General features: G+C 40.5%; 2 protein-coding genes across 16 annotated transcripts in view; both read right to left on the reverse strand.

The window, feature by feature from the left end:
- The window catches only part of zranb3 (zinc finger, RAN-binding domain containing 3), a 196,660-nt gene that overhangs the window by 144,279 nt on the left and 28,592 nt on the right, over positions 1–23,789 (reverse strand). For all 6 annotated transcript variants that reach the window (XM_078932237.1, XM_020708646.3, XM_020708651.3 and 3 more), the window contains exons 3-4: positions 23,736–23,754; positions 23,275–23,453 (exon numbers count right to left, since the gene is read on the reverse strand). In XM_078932237.1, the coding sequence (XP_078788363.1) occupies positions 23,275–23,453; positions 23,736–23,754 (198 nt within the window). The remainder of the gene's footprint in view (positions 1–23,274; positions 23,454–23,735; positions 23,755–23,789) is intronic.
- LOC105355818 (uncharacterized) lies at positions 1,084–15,465 on the reverse strand. 10 transcript variants are annotated; one of them, XM_011484647.3, is made up of 11 exons: positions 11,673–15,465; positions 10,225–10,330; positions 9,820–9,921; positions 6,801–8,337; positions 6,351–6,704; positions 6,197–6,268; positions 6,054–6,125; positions 5,204–5,263; positions 4,284–4,346; positions 3,915–3,968; positions 1,084–3,618 (listed from the first exon to the last, which is right to left on the reverse strand). In XM_011484647.3, exons 1-11 carry the CDS (start codon positions 11,681–11,683, stop codon positions 3,398–3,400), a joined length of 2,652 nt encoding a protein of 883 aa, XP_011482949.2. In that variant the 5' UTR covers positions 11,684–15,465; the 3' UTR covers positions 1,084–3,397. The 10 variants fall into 10 exon arrangements, with proteins under 10 accessions (XP_011482949.2, XP_023821252.1, XP_078788581.1 ...); XM_023965484.2 differs by having other exon boundaries at positions 6,351–8,337; positions 10,225–10,327; XM_078932455.1 differs by having other exon boundaries at positions 6,351–8,337; positions 9,826–9,921.

The following is a 23,789-nucleotide window of genomic DNA, read 5'->3' on the forward strand; positions in this document are numbered from 1 at the left end:
AAAAAAAACTTATTGCACAGGTGATGTTAGGTTAGGGGTGTGAAGGGCTGTAAGCTAGCAGGACAGGGCGTGTAAACAGAGAGCTCTCAGCAATGGGAAGTAGGAAAACTATTACTGTAGCTCTGCAGAAAATATGTCGACAGTTTTTTTATTTAGGCTAAAAAAAAATCATTATCTTAATTAGAAAAACACTGGGAACGCTTTGAAAAAAGATCAAAGGTTAATCGGAGTGAGACATAATTTATTTTTTTTCTTTTAACATAGTTGCCACAATCCAGTTGCTAACATCTATTTAAAGTTACTAATACTATGTCAGACCAAATGCAGATTATTTGGGCAAAAATAACTTTAAATTTGAATATTTTTGGGTTAGTTATGCAAATTAATGACACAATGCAAAAAAATGCCACCTAACCTGTGTTTACTTGACCTATGACTGAGGTCTGACAGCAGAGCAAGCCAAGCATTTTTTTTTTTACAAGTAATAAAAAACAAGTTTTCATGCTCGTTTTTTCCTCGCACCTTCAAAAGAATTCCTTGGCTGCCTCCCAATTTCCCTGTTTTTCAGCGCGGCTGTGTGCCGCCGTAACACAAACACGCAGGTTACAGATAAACAAACAAACACACCGGCGACTTTCAGGATCTGGGAGAAATCAAAACACTTCTCAGCATCTCTCAGGCTTAATTCCCTCACACACACACACACACACACACACACACCTACCTGTATTTCTTACCCCGTGAGGTCCCCTGACTAGGACCCTCCTGGTGGGATCCACCTTTTCTACAAGGTTTTCTGACATGGTTTTAACTGCTAAAATAATGCAATTTTTTTTCAAGGAGTGTTATCACTTCAAATACTGAAAACACTAACATGAAAAATTAACCTGAATTTTGGTTTCCCATGGGGACCACCCATACAACTGCAGTTATTCTAACTTTGGTTAACAGCTCTGTAACTAAGGCAATTGTGAGTGTAGTACTCATTTTACACTTCCTGACTAATAAAGTCATTTACCAAACATGCAAGGCATCGTTCATTGTCACAAAATGTATGTTATGAAGGAAACTGCGAACAGCAAATAAGAGACAAGGGCAATTTATTTATAGTTAGCAATCTACAAAATTAAAAATAAACTGCTGTAGGACAAAATAAAGTGTCCTTGAGAGCTCAATTATTCTATCACACACTTACTGCAGGGCTCTTGAACTCCAGGTTTGGAGGGATGACATCCTGCTTCTTTTACAGATTTTCTTCTTTTACTTCATGTTGATCTACTGGGCCAGGTGAGTTCAGTCAATCAGAAGCAGGAGATGGTGGAAAACAAAAATTGGGGCTCCCCCACATTTTCCCTTTCCTGCTTTTAACTGGCTGGAATCACCGGAGCAGCGGATCAGAATGTGATGGAGCAAAAGGATCTGAAAAACCAAAAGGACGTCAACCCGAAAGACCTGGAGTTCCACACCGAAAGCCCAGATTTAAGCAGAAAAAAAGACCTATTAAACTTAAATTAAGTGCTTTATAAAAAACAATGACATTTGACCTGTCAAAAAATTACAAAATTAAATCAAGTGCTTCAGGAAAAAAAAAGTCACCTTTGACCTATACACGTGTTTTAAATAAAAATTAAGTGCTTCAGACATTAAAGGTCACCTTTGACCTAGACAAATGTTTCAAATACAAATAAAGACCTTCAGAAAAAAAGGTCACCTTTCAACTATACACGTGTTTTAAATAAAAATGAAGTATTTTATAAATTAAAGGTCACCTTTGACCTATACAAATGTTTCAAATACAAAATAAGTGCTTCAGAAATTAAACGTCACCTTTCACCTATACACGTGTTTTAAATAAAAATTAAGTGCCTCAGATATTAAAAGGTTACTTTTGACCTATACATGTGTTTAACATAAAAAATAAAGAGCTTCAGAAAAAAAGTCACTTTTGACCTACACACGTGTTTTAAATAAAAATTAAGTGCTTCAGAAATTAAAGGTCACCTCTGACCTATACATGTGTTTTAAATAAAAATGAAGTGTTTTATAAATTAAAGGTCACCTTTGACCTATACAAATGTTTGAAATACAAAATAAGTGCTTCAGAAATTAAAAGGTCACTTTTGACCTATACACGTGTTTTACATAAAAAATAAAGTGCTTCAGAAATTAAAGGTATCCTTTGACCTATACAAATGTTTCAAATACAAATAAAGAGCTTCAGAAAAAAAGGTCACCTCTGACTTATACACGTGTTTTACATAAAAATGAAGTGTTTTATAAATTAAAGGTCACCTTTGACCTATACAAATGTTTGAAATACAAAATAAGTGCTTCAGAAATTAAAAGGTCACTTTTGACCTATACACGTGTTTTACATAAAAAATAAAGTGCTTCAGAAATTAAAGGTATCCTTTGACCTATACAAATGTTTCAAATACAAATAAAGAGCTTCAGAAAAAAAGGTCACCTCTGACTTATACACGTGTTTTACATAAAAATGAAGTGTTTTATAAATTAAAGGTCACCTTTGACCTATACAAATGTTTCAAATACAAAATAAGTGCTTTAGAAATTAAAAGGTCACTTTTGACCTATACACGTGTTTTACATAAAAAATAAAGTGCTTCAAAAATTAAAAGGTCACTTTTGACCTACGTACGTGTTTTAAATAAAAATGAAGTGTTTTATAAATTAAAGGTCACCTTTTACCTATACAAATGTTTCAAATACAAAATAAGTGCTTCAGAAATTAAACCTCACCTTTCATCTATACACGTGTTTTAAATAAAAATTAAGTGCTTCAGAAATTAAAGGTCACCTTTCACCCATACAAATGTTTCAAATACAAATAAAGAGCTTCAGAAAAAAAGGTCACCTCTGACCTATACACGCGTTTTAAATAAAAATGAAGTGCTTCAGAAATTAAACGTCACCTTTCACCCATACAAATGTTTCAAATACAAATAAAGAGCTTCAGAAAAAAAGGTCACCTCTGACCTATACACGCGTTTTAAATAAAAATGAAGTGCTTCAGAAATTAAAAGGTCACCTTTGACCTATACACGTGTTTTACATAAAAAATAAAGTGCTTCAGAAATTAAAAGGTCACTTTTGACCTACGTGTTTTAAATAAAAATGAAGTGTTTTATAAATTAAAGGTCACCTTTGACCTATACAAATTTTTCAAATACAAAATAAGTGCTTCAGAAATTAAAAGGTCACCTTTGACCTATACACGTTTCATCTGAAAATTAAGTACTTCCGAAAAAAAGGTCACTTTAAGATAAATGAGTTAATGTATCTGAAGCTTAAATTTGGAACTTAAATTTACCAGCACTGGTTTAAAGAAAAGAAAACAAAATAAGGTTGAGTTACATAATCATTCTAACTAACAAAATTAACGTCTTTTTGAACTCTCCCGCCTCAGTGCTGTGATTTTGTTCTTAACAAAAAACTTGACTGCCTGCCATGTTCGTCCTTCCAGCTCCCTCGGCGAAGCTTCTATGCAGGAAAGACATTCCTTTTTTCCTGGAACCCTCCCACCTTCAATGTAGGTTCCTAAAATCTTTTCCACTGCTCGGCACTCCACTGAAGACCAGGTCCTTCTTTTTGAAGCTCCTTAGAAAAAGAGGAAAAAATGTTATAGGTCGCTAACATACAAGACGTGATTAGACCTGATTCAAAGTAATGAGCATTTCTTATTTACAAAAACTAAGGAGATGCTGCTATGTATATATCAAAATCTCAGCAAAACGACTGACTACCTGTAACAGTATTAACTAAATGTCAGATGTTCATTAGAAAAGGAAGCCCCCACAAATGGATTTTCTTATCTTGTGTTGAAAGAAGGAAATAAAGTATCAGAGCCACGTTGCTGGTGTGGTTAGAAATGATTATGTATTGTGCAAAGTTACCCGTCTCAGCAGTATCGATGCCTGAGTCTCTCTGCTGTGTAGAAACCATGGGCTCTGTTTTTGAAAATATTCTGATTAAAAACTCAACAATGAACCACACAACCTCACATTTTCATTGAAAGCTGACATAAGATGATTTCATGAAGCTCAAGTCTTTCAATGTTAACAGTGAGATGTTTCAAAGTCTGATTTAGACAGTTTTGATGACAATTATTAGTAAAATTTTATCTTTGAACTACATATGCAATGAAGCAAGAAATGTAATAAAAAACAAACAACCCCCTCCCACATCCCTTAAAAAGTGGTTGTTAGAACATAGTTTGTGCCATTTTTAAGAAACTTTTAAAGTGTAACATGTAGGAAGCATACCTGTTTGTAAGGGTCGCTTTTTAGACTTTTCACTACCGTGTCCGTTCTTCAGTCTTCTGAGTCCTGTTCATTGTACCAATATGGTTATTTTAAAATGACAATCATGCACTTTTGTCTTCCCTGAATTGGAAAAATGTCAATATTAAAGACCCATGCCCTAATGGCAGATACAGAACAGCCATGGAAGCGCTGTGAAGCAGCTCTTAAAGTCCAGCTTCAACTACAGTCAGGACCATAAATATTTGGACAGAGACACATTCTAATCTTGTTTCTGTACATTACCACATTCATTTATTCATTTTCTATTCCGTTTCTCTGTCTCTCTGTCGAAATATTAATGGTCCTGACTGTACATTTTTTTCTTTCATAGTAGTGGGGTTAGCATTTTGTCAGAATTGACAAAGCCTTTTGGATAAGAGGTGAAACGTCTTATCTGGACTCTTTTGTAAAAATTGTTAAAAGTGATCTAATTATGATTGTGAAGTTTTTAGCCAAGATTTAAAAGCTGTGTTGCTTTTGTAAGACATATTTTAAGACCAGAGGCGGTGGTTCGTTAGAAATACAATCCTGGTTCATGGGTGGGCCTGTTAGTGCAAAACAACCTGGCTTCCTTCCCGTCCCTGTCACAGATAGCCGTATGTGCAAGCAAGAGCTTATAGCCTCACGCTAACATTAGTGGGGCAAAAATAATGAGAAGCTATATTGGATCAATCTGGCCAGACAGTTTTGAGCCAGATTTTAGCTATCAGGGCAAGATGACGCTCCCCTGTGTGCGACATCACACTACTCTCACTCAGGTTTAGTTTTTGTCTTTAAAGCAAAATAGGTTTAGTGATTTTGGCTAAAATCGTCAATTTCATGATTAAAACTCAACTGGGAACGCTTGTATAAAAATATTTAATTTAGATGGGGGGAAATACCAGATTCACTGTCTTCACTCCTTGACTCCATTTGATGTTTGGTTGAAGATGTTGATGTCCCTGTAAAGAACAGAATAGAACAAGTGTTCAACAATTTAAAATTGAGTGTTCATTATATTGATCACAACGTAATGAGCAGGGTAGATTGCAGGCCATCAGAAAAAAAACAAAAAATAAAAATACAAAAATTTAAAAAAGAATCTGTCAGTAAATAACTATCCTCACTATCTGTCTGCCAGCCAAAAGCCTCTGCAGGCTAAGGCTGCAAGCCGGGTCCCTGGCAGGGGGCCATTCTGGCCCATGGGAGTTTTTGCTAAGGCCTGGGCCTGCCCGTGTACCTCCTTGATAGGAAGCGTGAGCAAGATGTCCCCTGTTTAACCTAGCCATCCTGCTGCTGGGCCTTCAGTGGGCCTGCAGTTCCCGCTCACGGATTCGAAGCCCCCTTAGGCACCGGTGTCCTCCGGACAAACGCGCCTCTTAGGTTCTGTAGACGAGCCAGGGCCCGCCATTCGCCCAGCCGTGCTTTGGAAATGTCATACTCCCCCAGAGTACGGTTTACAGCATAGCATGAAACGCCTTTGTCACTGTTCTTTTTATAATAAACTGCCTCATCTATTATAATTATGCATTACTATAAAAATATTACTACACACAAAACTACATCCTTACGTATATTTGCTTACTTTTATTGTGTCGTTTTTTTTTTATAATTAGTATATAAACACAGAATTTCAGACTGAAAATACTGAGTAAGTTGTTATATATACACACACAGACATATGACATTTAGGAACCCTTGAGCCCTCTTTTTTTATAAAAATAAAAGGCCTGTAATTAATATGTATAATACCTGAGTTTAGAAGGCCGTCTAAATCAGAGTCCTCATCAGCTGACAGCTGGCTCCTCTTGGATCTCGAGGATCCTGTTGAAATGGAACATTTATTTGTCAATATTAGAAGTGAAACAAGGAAAAAAATTATGGGGTTGACCCACCTCCAGCTGAACACCAAGATGAATCGCCCTCCGTCTCTGAGACGTCACTGACTGCACATTCGGACACTTTCTCTAAAACGCATAAATAAGCAAAAATAAAAGTCAACATATACTGTTAATCACAACATTTTGTGCTTGAGTGTATGTTCTTTACCATTTGGATCTATCTGAATTTGATCCATGTTCATCCCCTTGAACTGTGAGAGTCGGCCTTGTTCCATGGCAACTAGAACTTTGCTGACTTTGGCCAACTGCATCGTTCCTTCCGGTAATCTGTAGTATTGTCTGTGTACTCGTATGTCATGTCCCAGAAAGTCTGCCAGTGTGTCCATCTCATTATCCTTTAGGTTCAAAACTGTTGATAGCGTGGCCACCTGCTTCCTCAGTTTTGTCGATGACAACGTTTCAGGGTGCTTTGCTCCACACGCCTGGGCAACTTCTCTTATTGCGTCCGACCCTCTAAGATGTGTATCCGCTTCAGGTCTTGCAAAAAAATAGGGATTCTCGTCTGGCACCCCGCATGTGCGGCGAAGAGAAACCAATGTTTCCATTGACGTTAGCATCTCAGGTGTAAGTAAGATTGGAACCTTTCTGTTTCTTTTACCTCGAATTTCAATGCGTTGGAAATGTTTACAGAGTTTCTGCTCCAACTCTGTAAGACTGGTCGCCAGGTCAGATGGAACACCAGCGGTGTCTCTAAGAGTAAATGCACTCAAAGGCATTTTGGACACTTCTCCTTCTCGTCTGCGGTTAAAGAGAATAACTTCACATAAAGTGACATTAGCAAGTCTTGTCCAGGTCTTTTTATTTGGATTGTCTTTTATGTTATTTTGGGATGCTTTCCTGCATTCATCTATGTAGATGTGCATTTTCTTGACGTCGTCTGTGAATGGCAGCAGATGAGGAGTATTCCATTTGGCTTCAGTTAAAGTCTGAAGAGCACGGGATGAAATGCACACATCCCATTTTTTTTCAAACAAAGTTCGAGTCCTTTTGATGTTCTCCAGAAACTCCTCATCAATTGACTCTGACATTTGTGTCTCACATTCTAGAATGTCAGAAATCTTCTTCAGGCTGTGGCCCAGCTTGAGAGCCAGAGACGGAGTTTTGTATGCATTAGTGTCTTCGTTGAAGCCTGACACTTTCTTCACCATCTCAACAACTATGTTGAAATTTGACGGCTTGAAGAAATCCTCAAGTCCCTGCAGTTTTCCCTCTTTTCTAGAAATAAGAACCAGTCTTCCAATTTCTCTCATTTTTTGTCGTATATATTCGTGTTTGTTCTTGTCATGTCCGTGTTTTGAAAATAAAAGCTCTCCCAGCCTTATGATGGTTCTTTCCCCCTTTATCACTTGAGAGACCTCATCCTGGTGCATTGCATTAATCAGCTCCCAAACTTTAACGCTCACACCCTCTGGGGCAGGTTGAGCAAATGCACAGATCGATTGAATTCGGCTTCTCCCAGGCTTCTGTCCACTGCATTTTTTTGAAAGTCTGCATCGTGACATATGCCTCCATAAACACTTTCTTTTTAGCAAAGCCTCGCAGTTTATGCAGTGCATGTAGTCACTTGGTTTTCCAGGGTTAGACGACTGCTGACCTGGAATCAGTGTTCCTGTCCCTGATTTAAGAACTTCATTATTGTGAGCCCGGTTCCCCTTGTTTCTTATGAGATCCAAATGCAATTTCCTTTGCTTGGATTTTAGAGGAAAACTTATGGCTTTTGCCACATCAATCTCGGAGCTGTGCTTTCTGACCAAATGTCTTGCCATTTTATAGCAGCTAACAGGACAATAAAGACAATAATGTCGTTTATTATAGACTCTACCACCATTTCCTTTTTTTTTCAGTTTCAATACAGAAACCTTTTCCGAGTTCAAGGATGGCTCCTCATGTTCTGAGTGGTTAGAGTCATCAGAAGGGGTACGACTCTGCTTTTGCCTTTTGTATGACTTCTGAGCTTTCCCCCGCCTCCTTTTAGATGGAATTTTTGTTGGAAAATCTATTGATTCGTCAGAACTACTGTGCTGCATCTTTGGTGGGAGGTACTCATCGTCATCACCTGTTGTTTCTATGCAGCTTGAGGGGACGTCTGACAAATCTTGAACGATGGCATGCTTGGTACAGTAGTCTTTAGTGAGCTGGAGAAAAGAAACAAGTTTTTCATTTTAAATTGGTATACACTACTTCATAAATAATATTTTATAAAAGTTAAGAGTTCAGTCTAAAGCAGGGGTGGGCAAACTATTTCCCGCGGGCTGAATCCGGCCCGCCTCCATGTTTGGTCCGGCCCTCTGAACAAAATCAGAGACACATGTTTATTTATTTTTTATCTGCCCATATTATCAAGAACGTGACATTTTTTCCCCCCTTCTGCAGTCTGTACTTCAACTTGAAACCCTCTAAAATCTCTGTCAGACAGAACAGAAGACAGTTTTTCCTTTCTAGGTAACAGTTCATCTTTCCCTTTTTAGCTCATTCTTTCAGAGCGATTATGCTGCGTTTTTTAAACAGCACACCCTGTTCTGTGTCCTGATTGGCTGGAGACCTTGTCAATCAATCTCCTCCGTGTCTCCCTGTACAGAAAGGCGGAGCTCTTCAGATCTACAGAAATCTTTGTTTTCATTCTAAGACCCTGCCTGGACCAAATTTCTATGAAGGTTTGAGAATTAGTCAGTGAGGCGTTTTACTGTCATAAAAAAAAACGTCTGTAAATAATCAAACTCCATGGATTTCACAGGTGACGGGTTATTTTTAGAATGAAACTCTTGCTGCAATAAATGAGGGACTCTGTACTGGTGAAGAGGTAACAGACATATGCGTAGCTGCAGCAGAAGACATAGCAATTTTCTTTTTTCTTTATTACTGGATGAGAAACAGACGTGCAGGACACACCACACATGCTCAAACTGTGAGACGTGTCAGGAGCTGCAGGCCTCAAAGTCTCAGCGAGATGAAGAGGGGGGGGTCCACTATTTATTGTTTTTTTCTTTTTAATGTATCATGACATCGTTTCCTGACTTTTTGTCTTTGAAAATCGCAGAGAGAGTAATTTGGTTATTTTTTATTTCATAAATAGTGTTATTTGTTGTATGAAAATGATCGTGAATTAATAAAACTTTATTATAGGGCTTCACAATAAAAGAAAGATAAAAGAAGTTTAAAGTTTTAAAGAAAAAGACTTATTGTGGCCCTTACAAGAAAAAGTTTGGGGGCTCAGCTCTATCATCCATGTGGTGTTGGAAGAGTTGGTGTTTTTCATTCTTACGATCATTCAAACACCACATGAATGCAACATTTCTCTAATTTTTCACTACATACATTAAGCTGTTGGTGTAATTGGCTCTTAAGTGAAAACAAAATATTTCACTTAAAAACTCTAAAATGTTTTAAAATATAATTTTGTTTGAAAAGTGTTTTCATCCACATTTCATATTATTTAATACTCCTCGCATCTGCTCCTGGTCCAGGAGCAGATGCGAGGAGTGAGAATTAAATAATTAAATAATAATTTTGCCCACCCCTGGTCTAAAGTGAAGTTTGATGCTAAAGATTCTGAGCCCTATTGATAAAAAATTGACAAAAGTGTTTGATATTGGCTGGATTCCATGATAAATACTTACAAATACACTGTCTGTTCTTGTCAGGGGAGGAACCTCTGGCTCATCTGCATCTGACTCTTCTCTTTGGACACAGGCAATGGTGTTGGTGTCTGGTTCCAATTCCTTCAAACATTATTTGTACTTTTTAAAATTAAAAGATACACTTGTTCAACACAAGTTTAATCACATGTTGGATTTAACTTTTCAATAAATTACATATCTACATTTTAACATATTTAACTGATTAATTAAAACTAATAGATATTACATTATTAAAAAGGAGAGGATAAATTATTTTGCAATGTGACTTTTTTTGAATCATCTTGTTACAAAGAAAAAATCTACAATATATAAGTTACTTGATCCCAATAAATAGTAGAATACCATTTATTTATTATACTGAAAACAGTGGAAAAAAAACTTTACCTGCACAGGTAGATGTTTGGTCTTCAGGCCCTCTGTGTACCTCTTCTGGCACCTTTTGTGATGCTCCCTAAGCATCTTCAGACGCTTTTTAAACCTGCAGGTTCTGCTACGAATCAAACACAGAAAGTTTTTTTGATTAAACACTCAGATGAAAGACAGACTCAGCTTAAAAAAATGTCCTTCCTAATAAACTATTATATAAACACAGTTTACGATACACCATTATCCTAATCATGACACAGCAGTGGGTCTTTGCAGATGAGGTTCACAAACTGAACGTTAGCTTTGGACCTTCCTGAATAATGAGCATGTGTCTAAATACTTTAAATTAACCCTTTAATTTAAAGTATTTAGACACATGCTCATTACCGAATCTGCTCAATTATTTACTACTGCACTGTGAACCAACCATGAAGCAAAAGTATAAAAACATGTAAGCAGGGTCTGAGTTTTAAACAAAAGACATGATCACAATATTACTAAATGTTGGAACCAGAAATACTTTTCAAAATCACTTGACCACCGTACAACAGGGCACCATTGTTTTATACATTTTTTTGTTCAGCTCTAAAGAACAAGACCACAAAATACTGAGCTGATCCTGGTTTTAAAACAAACAAACAAAAACTAAGTAAATCAAATTGGTAAGCATATTTAAATGAAAAAAAATACATAAACACTGCCAAGATGGTAACAGATTTTAAAATGTTAAATTTAAAACTTTAAGACCTTTTTAAGATCATTTTAAAATATATAAATCATATTTACAAAGACAATGAACATCATGTTTAATCTAAGCAGGCATACATACAAACATTAATGTAAGAAAATGTCAAACTGATGAAGCATAACATTTCCGTCGGGCCTCCTAAACTTTGATATTTTATTATTTCATCAATAGGAAAAAAAATGAGATCCTCTAACCATTCTAGTTTTACCCTCTCGGGTTAATGCGGGACAGTGAGACTGGGTCACGTGACTCAGACGGAGCTCCGGCAGCGGCAGCTTTGATCCCGGTACGAAGAATATCTAAACGATGTAATGATCCCAGACATGCAGACGTGACTACAGATGCTTTTGTAGGAGCATCAAGATTATCAACACACTTTTGCACAGAAAAACGGCAACAGCAAATTTGCCGCAGCGCGAAGGAAGGGGGGGGGGGGTCAAGTCCCAGGATTTAAGATAAAAATAACACATTTAAGGCCACACTTCAATAAATTAAATTTAAAACGTCTTTAGGATCTGTAACAGCCTCCCTTAAATCATTTGTAAAGCTAGCTTCCCCACAAGCACATGCTGCGTTAGCTTCAAAGGACCGAGCTAGCTAGCATCGCCATGTGCTCGGCTCTCGAGCATTTTTCACCAGAGAAAAGCATGCCTAGACCGACTAAATATGTCTCAAAGTCATTTAGTGTCTGTTTTTAAAAAGTTTTGCTGGGACTTACCTAGATTCCATGAAAAATCGTTCCCGTTGTGAAACTCCAGTCGGTTAGCTGTCTGCACTGCTGCCTGAGCTGAGAGGGAGACGATCATGCACCTGAGGAGCTGAACGGGTGTGGCTTTGCTCTGCTCCCCCTTCTCTCAGTCTTGGTGGGGGAGGGGGATAGTCACGGTGGGAACCCGAAAAGTCAGGAACTGGCAACTATTTAATATATGGGTGCCTCAGCTGTACTACAGCACCTATATTCACTTGTGTGATCATTAAAAAGTTTGTTTTGTTTATAAATAAATGCATAAATCAAACTTAAATAATCTCACAGGGAAGAATTCATGTGTTATGCCAGCTACTAAGGTGGGGGGTAAAATGAAAGAGTAATTAAGAACCCTAATTTACACAGCAAATCCTACATAATCGCAAATAGAAAATAGGATATTGTTATATTAAATAAGCAGATAAACAAGAGTAATACATCTTTCATTAGAATAAAAGTGTAAAATTCAATTTATTTGATTAGCATAATGTTAAGCCCTGCAACTGTATATAATATATAAGTTGCTCTTACCCAAGCAAATTCATAGTGCTTTTATTTTGGTAACTTAAAATATATAAAGGGCACAGTCAACATTGTTTGATTTCCAAAACAAAATATTCTTCTTTAAGAAAGAATAAAAATGGTAAGAATAAAAATGGAATGGATGTTGCTAAACCAATAAGGCCCTAAAAGGCTGATTGAGGAAATAAATGCTGTTTATTTTCAACGTTGCTTAATTTAGTTTGTTACTTTTAAACGGTTCAGGAGCCTGAACGGTGCTTCAAAAATAAAGGAAAATAAAAACATAAATTCTTTCCAGAAAACAAAAAAAGTGTGATGATGAGGCAGCATGACAGGATGAAGGAGAGTGCTTTAATGTGCCTAAGATCCTTTATTTACGTGACAGTCTGCACTTTGACCGGCTTTGCCAACAGCATTTTGGATGATGCTCCGTGCATTTGCTGGTCCGAGGCTCTGCTCCACCCGTTCTTATCCCCAGTTTGTGTTTTTATTTGATACTGGCAGCAACATGGCACAGAGTTTCGGTTCGGTATGTATCCATCCATCAATCAATCCATCCATCCATCCTCCTCCGCTTATCCGGGATCGGGTCACGAGGGCAGGAGCCTCCGCCCAGTGATTCATGTCCGGAACACCTCCCCAGGGAGGCGTCCAGGAAGCATTCGGACTACACGCATGAGCCACCTCAACTGGCTTCCTTCAATGTGGAGGAGAAGCGGTTATACTCCGAGCTCTCCGCAGGTGACCAAGCTTCTCACCCCATCTCTAAGTGAGCGCTCAGCCACCCCACGGAGGAAGCTCATTTCAGCCACTTGTATTCAGGCCCTGGTTCTTTGGGTCATGACCCAGAGCTCATGACCATAAGTGAGTATTGGAATGAAGATCGACGAGTAAATTAAGAGCTTTGCTCTTTGGCTTAACTCTCTCTTCAGACTGATACAGCGACCACATAACTACGGACGCTGCTCTGATCTGCCAATCAATCTTACACTCCGATCTTCCCTCACTCGTAAACAAGACCCCAAGATGTTTAAACTCCTCCACCTGGGGCAGCGACACTCCACCCACCGAGAGATGGCAAACTACCTTTCTCCGGTCGAGATCTATGGCTTTAGGTTTGGCGGTGCTGACCCTCATCCCAGCCGCTTCACACTCGGCCACAAACCACCCCAATGCATGCTGTAGGTCATGGCTCGATGAAGCCAACAGGACAACATCATGTGCACAGAGCAGAGAGGAAATCCTGTGGTCCCCAATCCACCCTACTGATGATGTGTTGTTGCAATGGTAGGATGGGTTTGGTGCCCATCCTAAGTAAAAATTAAAGCCGCAACCAGCGTTGTATAGCGTTGTAAAGCAGACGCAATCTGCCTTCCAAGCCCAACTCTAAGCACAACCGCCGCTCTTACCGCCCTCCCCAGCCTCACCGCCCTCACCACCCACCTTTGATCAAGGCTAGTCAAAGCTGCATATGCTAATTATGCTAACTATACTAGCTATGCCAATATGGCTAAAAGTGCTAGCATTGCGATCACCATCATCAATTCTCTAAGAAAAACACATTGCTCAAAATGCTAATTATGCTAACTAAGCTAGCTACGCTAATGTGGCAAAAAGTGCAAGCATAGCGATCAGCACCATCACCTCTGTCTGAAAAAAACATTGCTCAAAATGTTAATTAAGCTAACAATGCCAGTTATGCTAATGTGGCTAAAAGTGCTAGCTTAGGGATCAGTATCATCAACTGACTCAGAAAAAGACATTGCTCCATTGGTGAGAGCTATATGTCATCACATGATTAAAAAAATCCACATTTTTCAAAATGGCGGCTTTTCTGTTGATTTTATCTCCATAGCAACCCTTTAATGATTTGGTGGCCTCGGGAAGACGAACATTTCGACGTCAGTTTCAGACTAATCTTTTTGTGTGTGAAATACACGATTTTCGGCCCATTAATTTTTTTGACGGGATCGCTGGCCGTGATGTCATCGTCTTAGGGGGTGACGTTGACTGTGGTCAACGTGGTGCATGTCTCATAAAAACAAGTTGCTTCTCACTGAGATCTTTTCATTGTTTGGTGGGGTGTAGAGCCACACCATCACAGCTGCCCAAAGAGGCTAGGTGCCAACTAGCGGTCGGAGGTTTAACCCTTGTGCTATCTAAGATGACCCCACCCTTACATTGACCTCTTCTCCCTACCATGACAAAGGTGGATAAAGGTGGAAAGATTTCATGTAATCCATGGACACCAGTGAAGATCACAAATCATTGAAGAAAAAAGGTTCAAAGCACTGTGTAGTGGGTCTAGATGACCCAACTCCCAATGTTAAAGTGCCTAGGATAGCACAAGGGTTACATGGAAAACAAGAGTTAGACGCTGCAGGACGTTCATAAATAATTAAATAATTATCAGCCTGACAGCATTTAAAATCGATACAAATATCGACGAATCTCCACCAGTCTCACTGCTTTTGGGAAGAAACTGTTCCTCAGTCTTGTGGTCCTGCTCTTGATGCTCTGTCACTACCTGCCTGAGAAGGGCAGGGAGAACAGAGGGTGCAAGGGCTGACTGGGGTCTTTCAGGATGCAGGAGGCTCGTTTCCTGCATCCAGATTTGTAGATCTCAGTGGTGGACTGCAGGTGAAACCACAGTCCTCTGCACAGCTTTAGCCAGCCGTTACAGAGCTTTTCTCTCTGCCACAGAACAGTTGCCGTGCCACACAGTGATGGAGGAGCTCAGGACACTCTCCACTATGCACATATTGGTGGACAGGACTGAGATTCTAATCACAGCACGCTTGAGCCTAATCAGGAAATAGAGGCGCTGATGTGCCTTCTTCACCAGGCAGGATGGGTTGGTGCTCCAGGTGAGGTCGTTGGAGATGTGCACACCCAAATACCTGAGGCTAAAAACCACTTCCACCTCAGCCCCACCGATGTAAAGAGGAGGAGGAGGGGGATGTCTGTCCTTCCTGAAGTCCACGATCATCTCCTTGGTCTTCTTCACATTGATGCAGAGGTTGTTGTCTCTGCACCAGCCCTCCTAATGCTCCACGTCCTCCCTGTAGTTGGACTCATCGTTGTTGGTGATTCGTCCAAGTATAGATGTATTATCTACAAACTTCACAATCAGACTGCTGGAGTGACTTGCTGTGAAGTCATGCGTGAGCAAGGTGAACAGGACGGGGCTTAGCACACAGCCCTGTGGGAGGCCCGTGCTGAGGGTGATCGGGGGGGGGGGGGGGGGGGGGGGGGTCACAGATCTTCACAGACTATGGTCTTTCAGGAAGTCCAAGACCCAGTTGCAAAGAGTGAAGCACAGTCCTATGTGTGCAGTTTATGGATGAGGGTATTTGGGATGATTATGTTGAAGGCTGATGTGAACTCCACAAAGGGCAGGCAAACACACGAGTTCTTATTCTCTAGGTGGGTGAGTGTTGTGTGGACCACAGAGGGGATGACATCTTGTGTGAATCGGTTTGACCTGTATGCATATTGGTGCAGGTCCTTGGTAACACCAATGGATTCTGTGATGTGGGTCATGAACAGTTTTCAAAACATTTTATGACTATTGGAGCTAGGATCACTGGCCAATAGTCCGTCAGACCTGTCACTGAGGATGTTTTGGAGTTTGGGATGATCGTTACGGTCTTCAGGCAGGTAGGGAACACTGCCTGCTTCAGGGGGGTGTTGAAAATGTCTGTTAGCACCTCTGTGAGCTGGTGTCTGTCAGGACCCGTCCAGTGATGTTGTCAGGTCCAGAAGCTTTGTGAAGATTGATCCTCTGGATGGTCTTCCTCACTTCTGCGGGTGTCACACTGGAAGGCTCTCCACTCTTCAGGGTTGGAGTCCTCAAAGCTCAAAGCAGCAGTACAAAAGGTTGAGTGCGTCTTGTAAGTGCGTCTTGTAGAAAGGGGTCTTCGGAACAACTCTGGTGTTGTAGTCTGTGATGCACTTAATGCCCTTCCACATACTACGGGGATTATTGGACGTAAAATGTTGCTGGATCCTCTGAGGGTATGCTTGGCCCTGTTCACCCCAGCGTGCAGATCCCTTCTCACTACTCTGAGTGCTACCTTGTCACCAGACTGGAAAGCAGCATTCCTGTTTTTCAGTAGAGACTGCACTTCTGCGTTAAGCCAGGGTTTCTGGTTGGGATAGTACGTTACAGTCATCGTGCTGGTGAAGTTCTCCATGCACTTCCTGATGTACCTGAGGACACCTGATGTATAATCCTCCAGGTGCTCCTCCACCTAGTGCAAAGCTGCCTTCTGAAGACCTGCCAGTCTGTGTCTTGGTTAGCTGGGGCAGTCTCATTGGGCTACACTGTGATGGTCCTCTGTGTTGGTGCCTGGCATCTGGGGAAAGGGCAGTAAGCAGGAACCAGCACGATTGCGATGTGATCGGAGAAGCCCAAATGAGGACGGGGACAGCTCTGTGTGCATCTTTTTTGTTGATGTCGACACAGTCCAGAGTGTTATTTCCCATGCTGGTGGAACTTGAACAAAGTGTCTGTCAGGTTTACATGGTTTAAGTCTCCTGCAACCACGTAAAATGCCTCCGGGTGCTTATGCTGGAGCGAGCTGATATTGTTGTGGAGCTCTGGCAGTGTGTCGTTAGCATAAGCATTATGCTAATGCTAATGCATTAGGAGGGATGGTGTTCTGTACCTACACAAAAAACCCTTTTTGGATGGATATTAACAAAATGCCTTCTGTTAAGGGAAAGAAACACCTTTAGTGTTTAAGTTAAATTCAAATTTTGAACCCAGGCTTTGGTCACTGGTTCAAATGGGCCTGTGGGGGAAAAAATCCATCAAAAAACATTTTGAGAATTGCTGTTTTCTTTCAGAATGGGGTAACTGTGTACGTCTTCCTGATTTTTCTTCCAAGGAGTTTGGGGATGAAAAATATCTAGGGGTTTCTGTGCACCCACATTTTTAACATGTTGTACAGTGGTTCGCAAACTGGGAGACGTCTGTTTTGCCACAATCAGACATATATTTTTGAAACTGTGAACCCTGGAACTTCTGTTTTTCATGTATGTGGAGCTGCCCCCTTGGGCCAATATTGTTTAAAAACAGGAGAAAATTCACATGAGAGCCCCTCATGGGGTGCTTAATAAGTTCACCAAATTTTAGATTGCTTGATTGACTGGTTAGATAGTTAGCTTTAGCATCATGCTAGCAACAAACAACAAAGTTATTTTGCATCAGGGGGATGAATGATACAACATAGTCAAAGATGGGCTTTGTTGGCCAAAGGGAAGCATTTTTAATCTTGATTTCACACTTGAATTGGAGTAGGCCGAAACAAGCGTACAGGGGGCTACCAGAACAATGCTTTGACCTGGGGAGCTGAAACTTCTTGCATTACATCAGGCTGTTACCCTAATGCACCATCCAGAGTTTTGAGTCTCTTGCATAAACTGGGCCACCAAGGGACACGCAAACGTTTACAATAAGCTCATCCTAGATTTTCCTGATGAGGTGTTTTCTTTAATTTCTCAGATCTGCTTAGAGTGAGAACTACCAAACTTACCAGTATTGGTTAAAACCTTGTCCTTAGCTACTGTACAAAGTGTGATGCTCCTACGATCACATTTCCCCTCACAAGACCCCAAAAGGTGTTGTTTCAGGACTAGGCCTCAAGCCTCACTTTTTTACCTTTGACATTTGAGTAGAAATTGCCTGGTTATCCTGGCTTTAAAAATGACATAATTTGTTTCAACTAAGTATATCTTTTTTACAATACAAATATTGTCACTGTCCAAAAGTAATTTCAACATTTGTAATCATAAAATATGATATTAAAAAAGTACACACTTTGTCAGGAAATTGTCCCCATTAGTCCAACTTCACACACTGCTATACCCTCTCTGACCACTAGGGTGTCATGGTGAAACACACCTTGTCATGAAAAGTCATCTCCAGGGGACCGATTTTACTTTGCAAAAAAAACAGCACTAGGCATATCAGGAGGCTTTTTTCTATTGATTCCAATGCTTGTGCCTGTGGGGACCGAGCTTCGGTCCCCACGGAAAAAATTGGTACCCACGAGGTGGGTGAAATTTCAGGTCCCGGATCCCACAAGGGTAGAAATACAAACGCACACACACACACACACACACACACACACACACACACACACACACACACACACACACACACACACACACACACACACACACACACACACACACACACACACACACACACACACACACACACACACACACACACACACACTTCTGAGGAGAAACGCTGAAATCAGGTGTCATTCATGTTCCAGAAAAGCACAAGCAAGACGAAAATACTGGGATGGAGAGCTGCATAATTTTTTTTCTTGCCTCTGCATTCAGTCATTAACACATCCAGTTCAAGGACACGTTTCCCCCCAAGGCGTTCACAACCTCTTTGCACCTCCTCTGTGATGTGAGGTGGGGAGCCCCCCCCCCCTTTCTTCAAGTCACAAATATAGAAGTTTGCATCACTCAAAAAAAGAAAAAGAAAAAAAAGAGCCCAACTAAAGGAAAGTTGAGATAATGGCTGTTTTACTCCATGATGCACAAAAAAAAAAGAAAAAAAATCCACTTCAATCCCAAATGACAAACAAGAGCGGAAATGAGACGCATCTCTCAAGGACGTTCTTTTCCTGAAAAATGTCCTTTCTTGTTCAATATCTCACACGTCGCTTTGACATGATTCGTCTGTCAGTCCCGTCAAACGTTCGCCCTGCTGGCTGCTGACACAGAGGGGGCGCTTTCAGATTAATGTGTCGACCCCCGCCTTCCTCGGCGCCGCATCGAGCACTTTCACGTTTTCATTACATCTCTTTAAGGGCAAATTATTGCTGCCTGCACAAACAGGAGCGGGCCGTATCGCGTGCTGCCAGGCGGCGGCTCGTTAATCAGCGAAAACGTCCACTTGGGCTTGATGGGACGGTGGCAACCTTTCACTTTTGCAATGAGATGTCTGGAACATGTGTGGACCAGCTGAAGTGGACGTCTGGGAATACATCTATCTGGCACTAATTATACAAATAATCAATCAAAACATTTTGGGCTGTTGTGTAACATCAAATTAGGGTATCAGTGTTGATTCACTATTTAAGTATATGTTGGCGCTACACTTGAGCAACAGAGTTACTGAGGCTACTATCTTCTCATGTACAATGGGACAAATAAGTATTTCGTCAGCCACAAATTGTGCAAGTTGTCCCACTTAAAAAGAAAGAGAGGCCTGAAATTTTCATCATAGGTGTACCTCAACTGTAAGAGACAAAATGAGAAAAGAAATCCCGAAAATCTGATTTTTAAAGAATGTATTTGTAAACTATGGTGGAAAATAAGTATTTTTTTAATAACAAAGTTCAAGTCAGTACTTTGCTATATATCCGTTGTTGAAAATGACAGCAGTCAAATATTTTCTGTAAGTCTTCACAATGTTTTCACAAACTGTTGCTGGTATTTTGGTCCATTCCTCCATGCAGATCTCCTCTAGAGCAGTGATGTTTTAGGGTTGTCACTGGGCAACCCTCCAAACATTTTCTATGGGGTTTAGATCTGGAGACTGGCTAGGCCACTCCAGGACCTTGAAATGCTTCTAATGAAGCCACTCCTTCGTTTCCCGGGCAATGTGTTTGGGATCGTTGTGAGGCTGAAAGACATGTTTTATCTTTAATGCCCCTGCTGATGGAAGGTTTTCACCCAAAATCTGACGATAAAAGCCCCCATTCATTCTGTTCTTTACACAGATCAGTTGTTCTGGTTCCTTTACTGAAAAAAGCCCCAAAGCATGATGTTTCCACCCCCGTGCTTTACAGTAGGCATGGTGTTATTTGGATGCACCTCAGCATTCTTTCTCCACCAAACATGACGAGTAGAGGTCCTACCATAAAGTTCTACTTTGGTTTCATCTGAACATAGGACATTCTCCCAGCCCTCTTCTGGATCATCCAAATGCTCTCTAGCTAACTGTAGACGGGCTTGCATATGTACTGGGTTTAGCAGGGTGACACGTCTGGCATTGGGAAGGGTTTGAGTCCCTGGTGGTGTAGTTAATGATGGTTGCCTTGGTTCCTTTGGTCCCAGCTCTGTGCAGGTCATTCACTAGGTCCCCCCGTGTGGTTCTGGGATTTTTGCTTACCGTTCTTGTGATCATTTTGACCCCACAGGGTGAGATCTTGCGAGATAGAGTGGGATTATCAGTGGTCTTGTATGTCTTCCATTCCCTAATAATTGCTCCCACAGTTGATTTCTTCTCACCAAGCTGCTTATCTATTGCAGATTCAGTCTTCCCAGTCTGGTGCAGGTCAACAATTTGGTTTCTGGTGTCCTTAGACAGCTCTTTGGTCTTGGCCATAGTGGAGTTTGGAGTGTGTCTGTTTGAGGTTGTGGACAGGTGTCTTTTATAGAGATAACCAGTTCAAACAGGTGCTATTAATACACATAAGGAGTGGAGGACAGAGGATCCTCTCACAGAAGAAGTTACAGGACTGTGAGAGCCAGAAATCATACATGTTTGCGGATGACCCAAATACTTGTTTTCCACTATAATTTGCAAATAAATAAAAATCAGACAAAGTGATTTTCAGGATTTTTTTCTTATATTACGCCTCATAGTTGAGGTATACCTATGATGTCATCCAAGCCTATCTCATCTTTTTAAGTGGGAGAACTTGCACAACTGGTAGTTGACTAAATACTTTTTTCCCCCACTGTGTGCACTGATAGCATGCACCCTCATGGGGGTGCTGAGGGTTTTTGGGTTGTCCGGGCCCATGGGGTTCAAAGAGAGGCGTGGCCACTTTATAAAATGGGGCACAGGTGTGGCTCGTAAAGCCACCTCACCAGGCATCGCTGAAAATGAAACGTCCCACTGTCATACGTGTAGTTAAGTGTACTGTAAAGTATTTGTAAGGCTAGTAAAAGTTCCAGCCATTCAGACGTGCGGGTGATGCTGTTGCATGGTACCCCATATTCTAGTCATTAGTAAGGTGTGAGTATTGGCCTCTTACTGACTGTGGGACGTAGTGTGCACGTGATACGCAAGTACACGATGGATTCCCACACAAACTACGCGCTGATTGTTTAATTCCTCATTTTCAACAGTCAGGCTGCTCGCAGGGAACATCACGTAACTAAACATCACGAACAGGCCCCCTGTGCAGTGCACACATTTTTGAAAAGGGTAGAATAAATAAAAAATCTGCATGAAACGCCTGAGTCTCCCCTACTTCACCCTTATTTGCTCTTACATGTTGTGTAATTGTTTTTGATGACCTTTCACAACCAGCAATCACGCACACAAAAAAAAGTACATCCACATTTTCGCTCTGTGGCCTCACCAATTGTTCTACAACCTAAAGCATTCCCCATACAGGTTTGCCCGCTTTTTGCCTGTAGACACCGAAAAGGCCGGTTATGACGCTCGCTGCGTCGTCTTCGGTTTAAGTGTTTGGCGGCCCCTTTCAATGAAAAGTCTATGTAAGCATGGTGCGTGCAAGAATGCCCTGTACGCGGCTTCATGACCGGACACAGAGGAAGCGGCAGTGAGGGGACTTTTTCTACTTTTGTTTTTTTATTGTTAATGTTTACTAGCGCTTGTCCACCAACTACAGTTGGAGGAGGCTTGATGTATAATGTTGAAGCAGTGCAAGTCCCGCAGATTTTGCTCCAGGCTTTTTCTTTCACAGCTCTGTTCCGATATATGAAAGCCTTAGTGTCATATAATTCCGTGTGGGCAGAAAAAGCACAATTTTTAATTTTTGCCATCGTGCTCATGTTTACAACAGCTGGAACTTCCAAGGTACACGTCACTACCAAACCCAAGTTCTTGACTGGTCACCTTTGAGCGTTGTCACGTTTTAGCAGCAAAGAAGTTTAACAGGTAGAACTTCCAGCGTGGGATCAATGAATGCCAGTTCTGCAAGCGTTCTGGATGCAGAAGCTCGAAATTTGGTTTAATGTGTGTTTACATCGACCTTTCAGTGAAGGTGGTCGCTTCAATGTGAGTCAACTCAGCCAGTGTGAGAGCAGCTTCAAAGTGACCGCTTATATATGAGTACACGCCAATGGAAATTCATTTCCATTCAACTTTTTTACTTAAAAATCAGTTTTTGGCTGTTACTTATGTAAAGAAAAGGAAGTGATTTCTTTGATGTCTATCTAAAATATCGAGGACAAAGTTGGAATTTGAAAACAAAAGTCAGAAATTTTTAGATTTTTCTCATATTGAGAAAAAGCGAAGACTTCTAGGATTAAAACTACAATTTTGGCTTAGTCAAAAGTTAGAATCAGTTGAAATTTAGAAAAAAATCTGTCTGAATTTATTGGAATAGCTGAAAAAAAAAGTTGTCATAACTCTAAAAAACAAACAAAAAGACATGGAAATGGTTAAACGCATAAAGGGATTTATTTCATTTGTTCAATATTTCAAGCTGCCGTGACTTTGTTTTAGCACATTTAAGGTAACCATTTATTGAGATTTTCGCCGTCTTTTGCGGTATGCATATTGCACAACTTGATGTCGCGATAACGATAAATTTGTGTATACTGTGCAGGCCTACATAAGGTCAATATCAATCCAAGAGATTCTCATTTTTTTATGCATGTTTCAATACATATACCAATATGTGTAATTTTCCCAAGTTTATTTAGATTTTAATATTTGGAATAATCATGTTAAACCTTTGAGCATAATTGGTTTTCTTACTATTTGATGGTTAAATAAAACTTCTAAAAAAAACCTGAATTTATATTTAATTAAATCAATGACCAATATTGTTTAATAATAACATTTTAGGAGGGGCCGAGAGTCACCATCAATATGTTCTTTTGTGGTTTCATTAATGGGCTGCTCAGTGGAGTTTTTAACTGTTTGTCAACATTAAAGTATAAAAGGAAGCATATACTTGGTAAAGTGTTTTAAACTCCATGTGATAATATCTTTTGGTAAAGATGGAATCATGCAGTTGGAAGATGGGAGAAATCTCTAAATGGATAACAGAAAATAAAAAAAAAAGCTGCTTCTGTTGTGGGTGTGATGACCTACGTGGTTTGGCTCTTGTTCTCCACCAAATTGATGTCTCCAGGCTGCAGCTCCGGGATCCACCTCTCCAGCTCCTCGATCCAGGGGTATTTGAGGGAGGATGGCACCACCACCAGCAGAGGCCACTCCTGCCTGTAGGCATATGCCACCGCGATGGCCTGCACCGTCTTCCCGAGACCCATCTGGGCCAAGCAATATCAGCACACGGCAAAGGGGAGGAAAAACAAGTCAACTGCACGGCGACTCTGTGGCAAATTACACATGACGGCGGAGCTGATGTGCGGCTCCAAAGTAATAAGGTCTCAGAATGATTCCAGTGTCAGAAGCGATTAGCCACATGGGAGTGCAGCGGAGAGCTGACAAATTCATTTGGAAGGCATGCAGAGAAGTCTCAGGTTCATGGATTTTTTTTTTTTTTTTGGCAGGGGAAATAGATTTCAGGAGTGAGTGCAGTGTGTGTTTACCTCATCAGCAATCATGCATCTGTAAAACACAGAGAATAGAGACACATTAGATGG

Source organism: Oryzias latipes, chromosome 2, assembly GCF_053564925.1.
Source record: "Oryzias latipes strain Hd-rR chromosome 2, Olatipes_Hd-rR_3.1".
NCBI lineage: Eukaryota > Metazoa > Chordata > Actinopteri > Beloniformes > Adrianichthyidae > Oryzias > Oryzias latipes.

Coding starts and splice junctions, on each gene's coding strand:
- LOC105355818 (XM_023965480.2), bottom strand. Junction 4,347..5,203: donor GAGTGAAGACAGTGAATCTG/GTATTTCCCCCC, acceptor TACAATGAACAG/GACTCAGAAGACTGAAGAAC. Junction 3,619..3,914: donor CATCGATACTGCTGAGACGG/GTAACTTTGCAC, acceptor TCTTTTTCTAAG/GAGCTTCAAAAAGAAGGACC.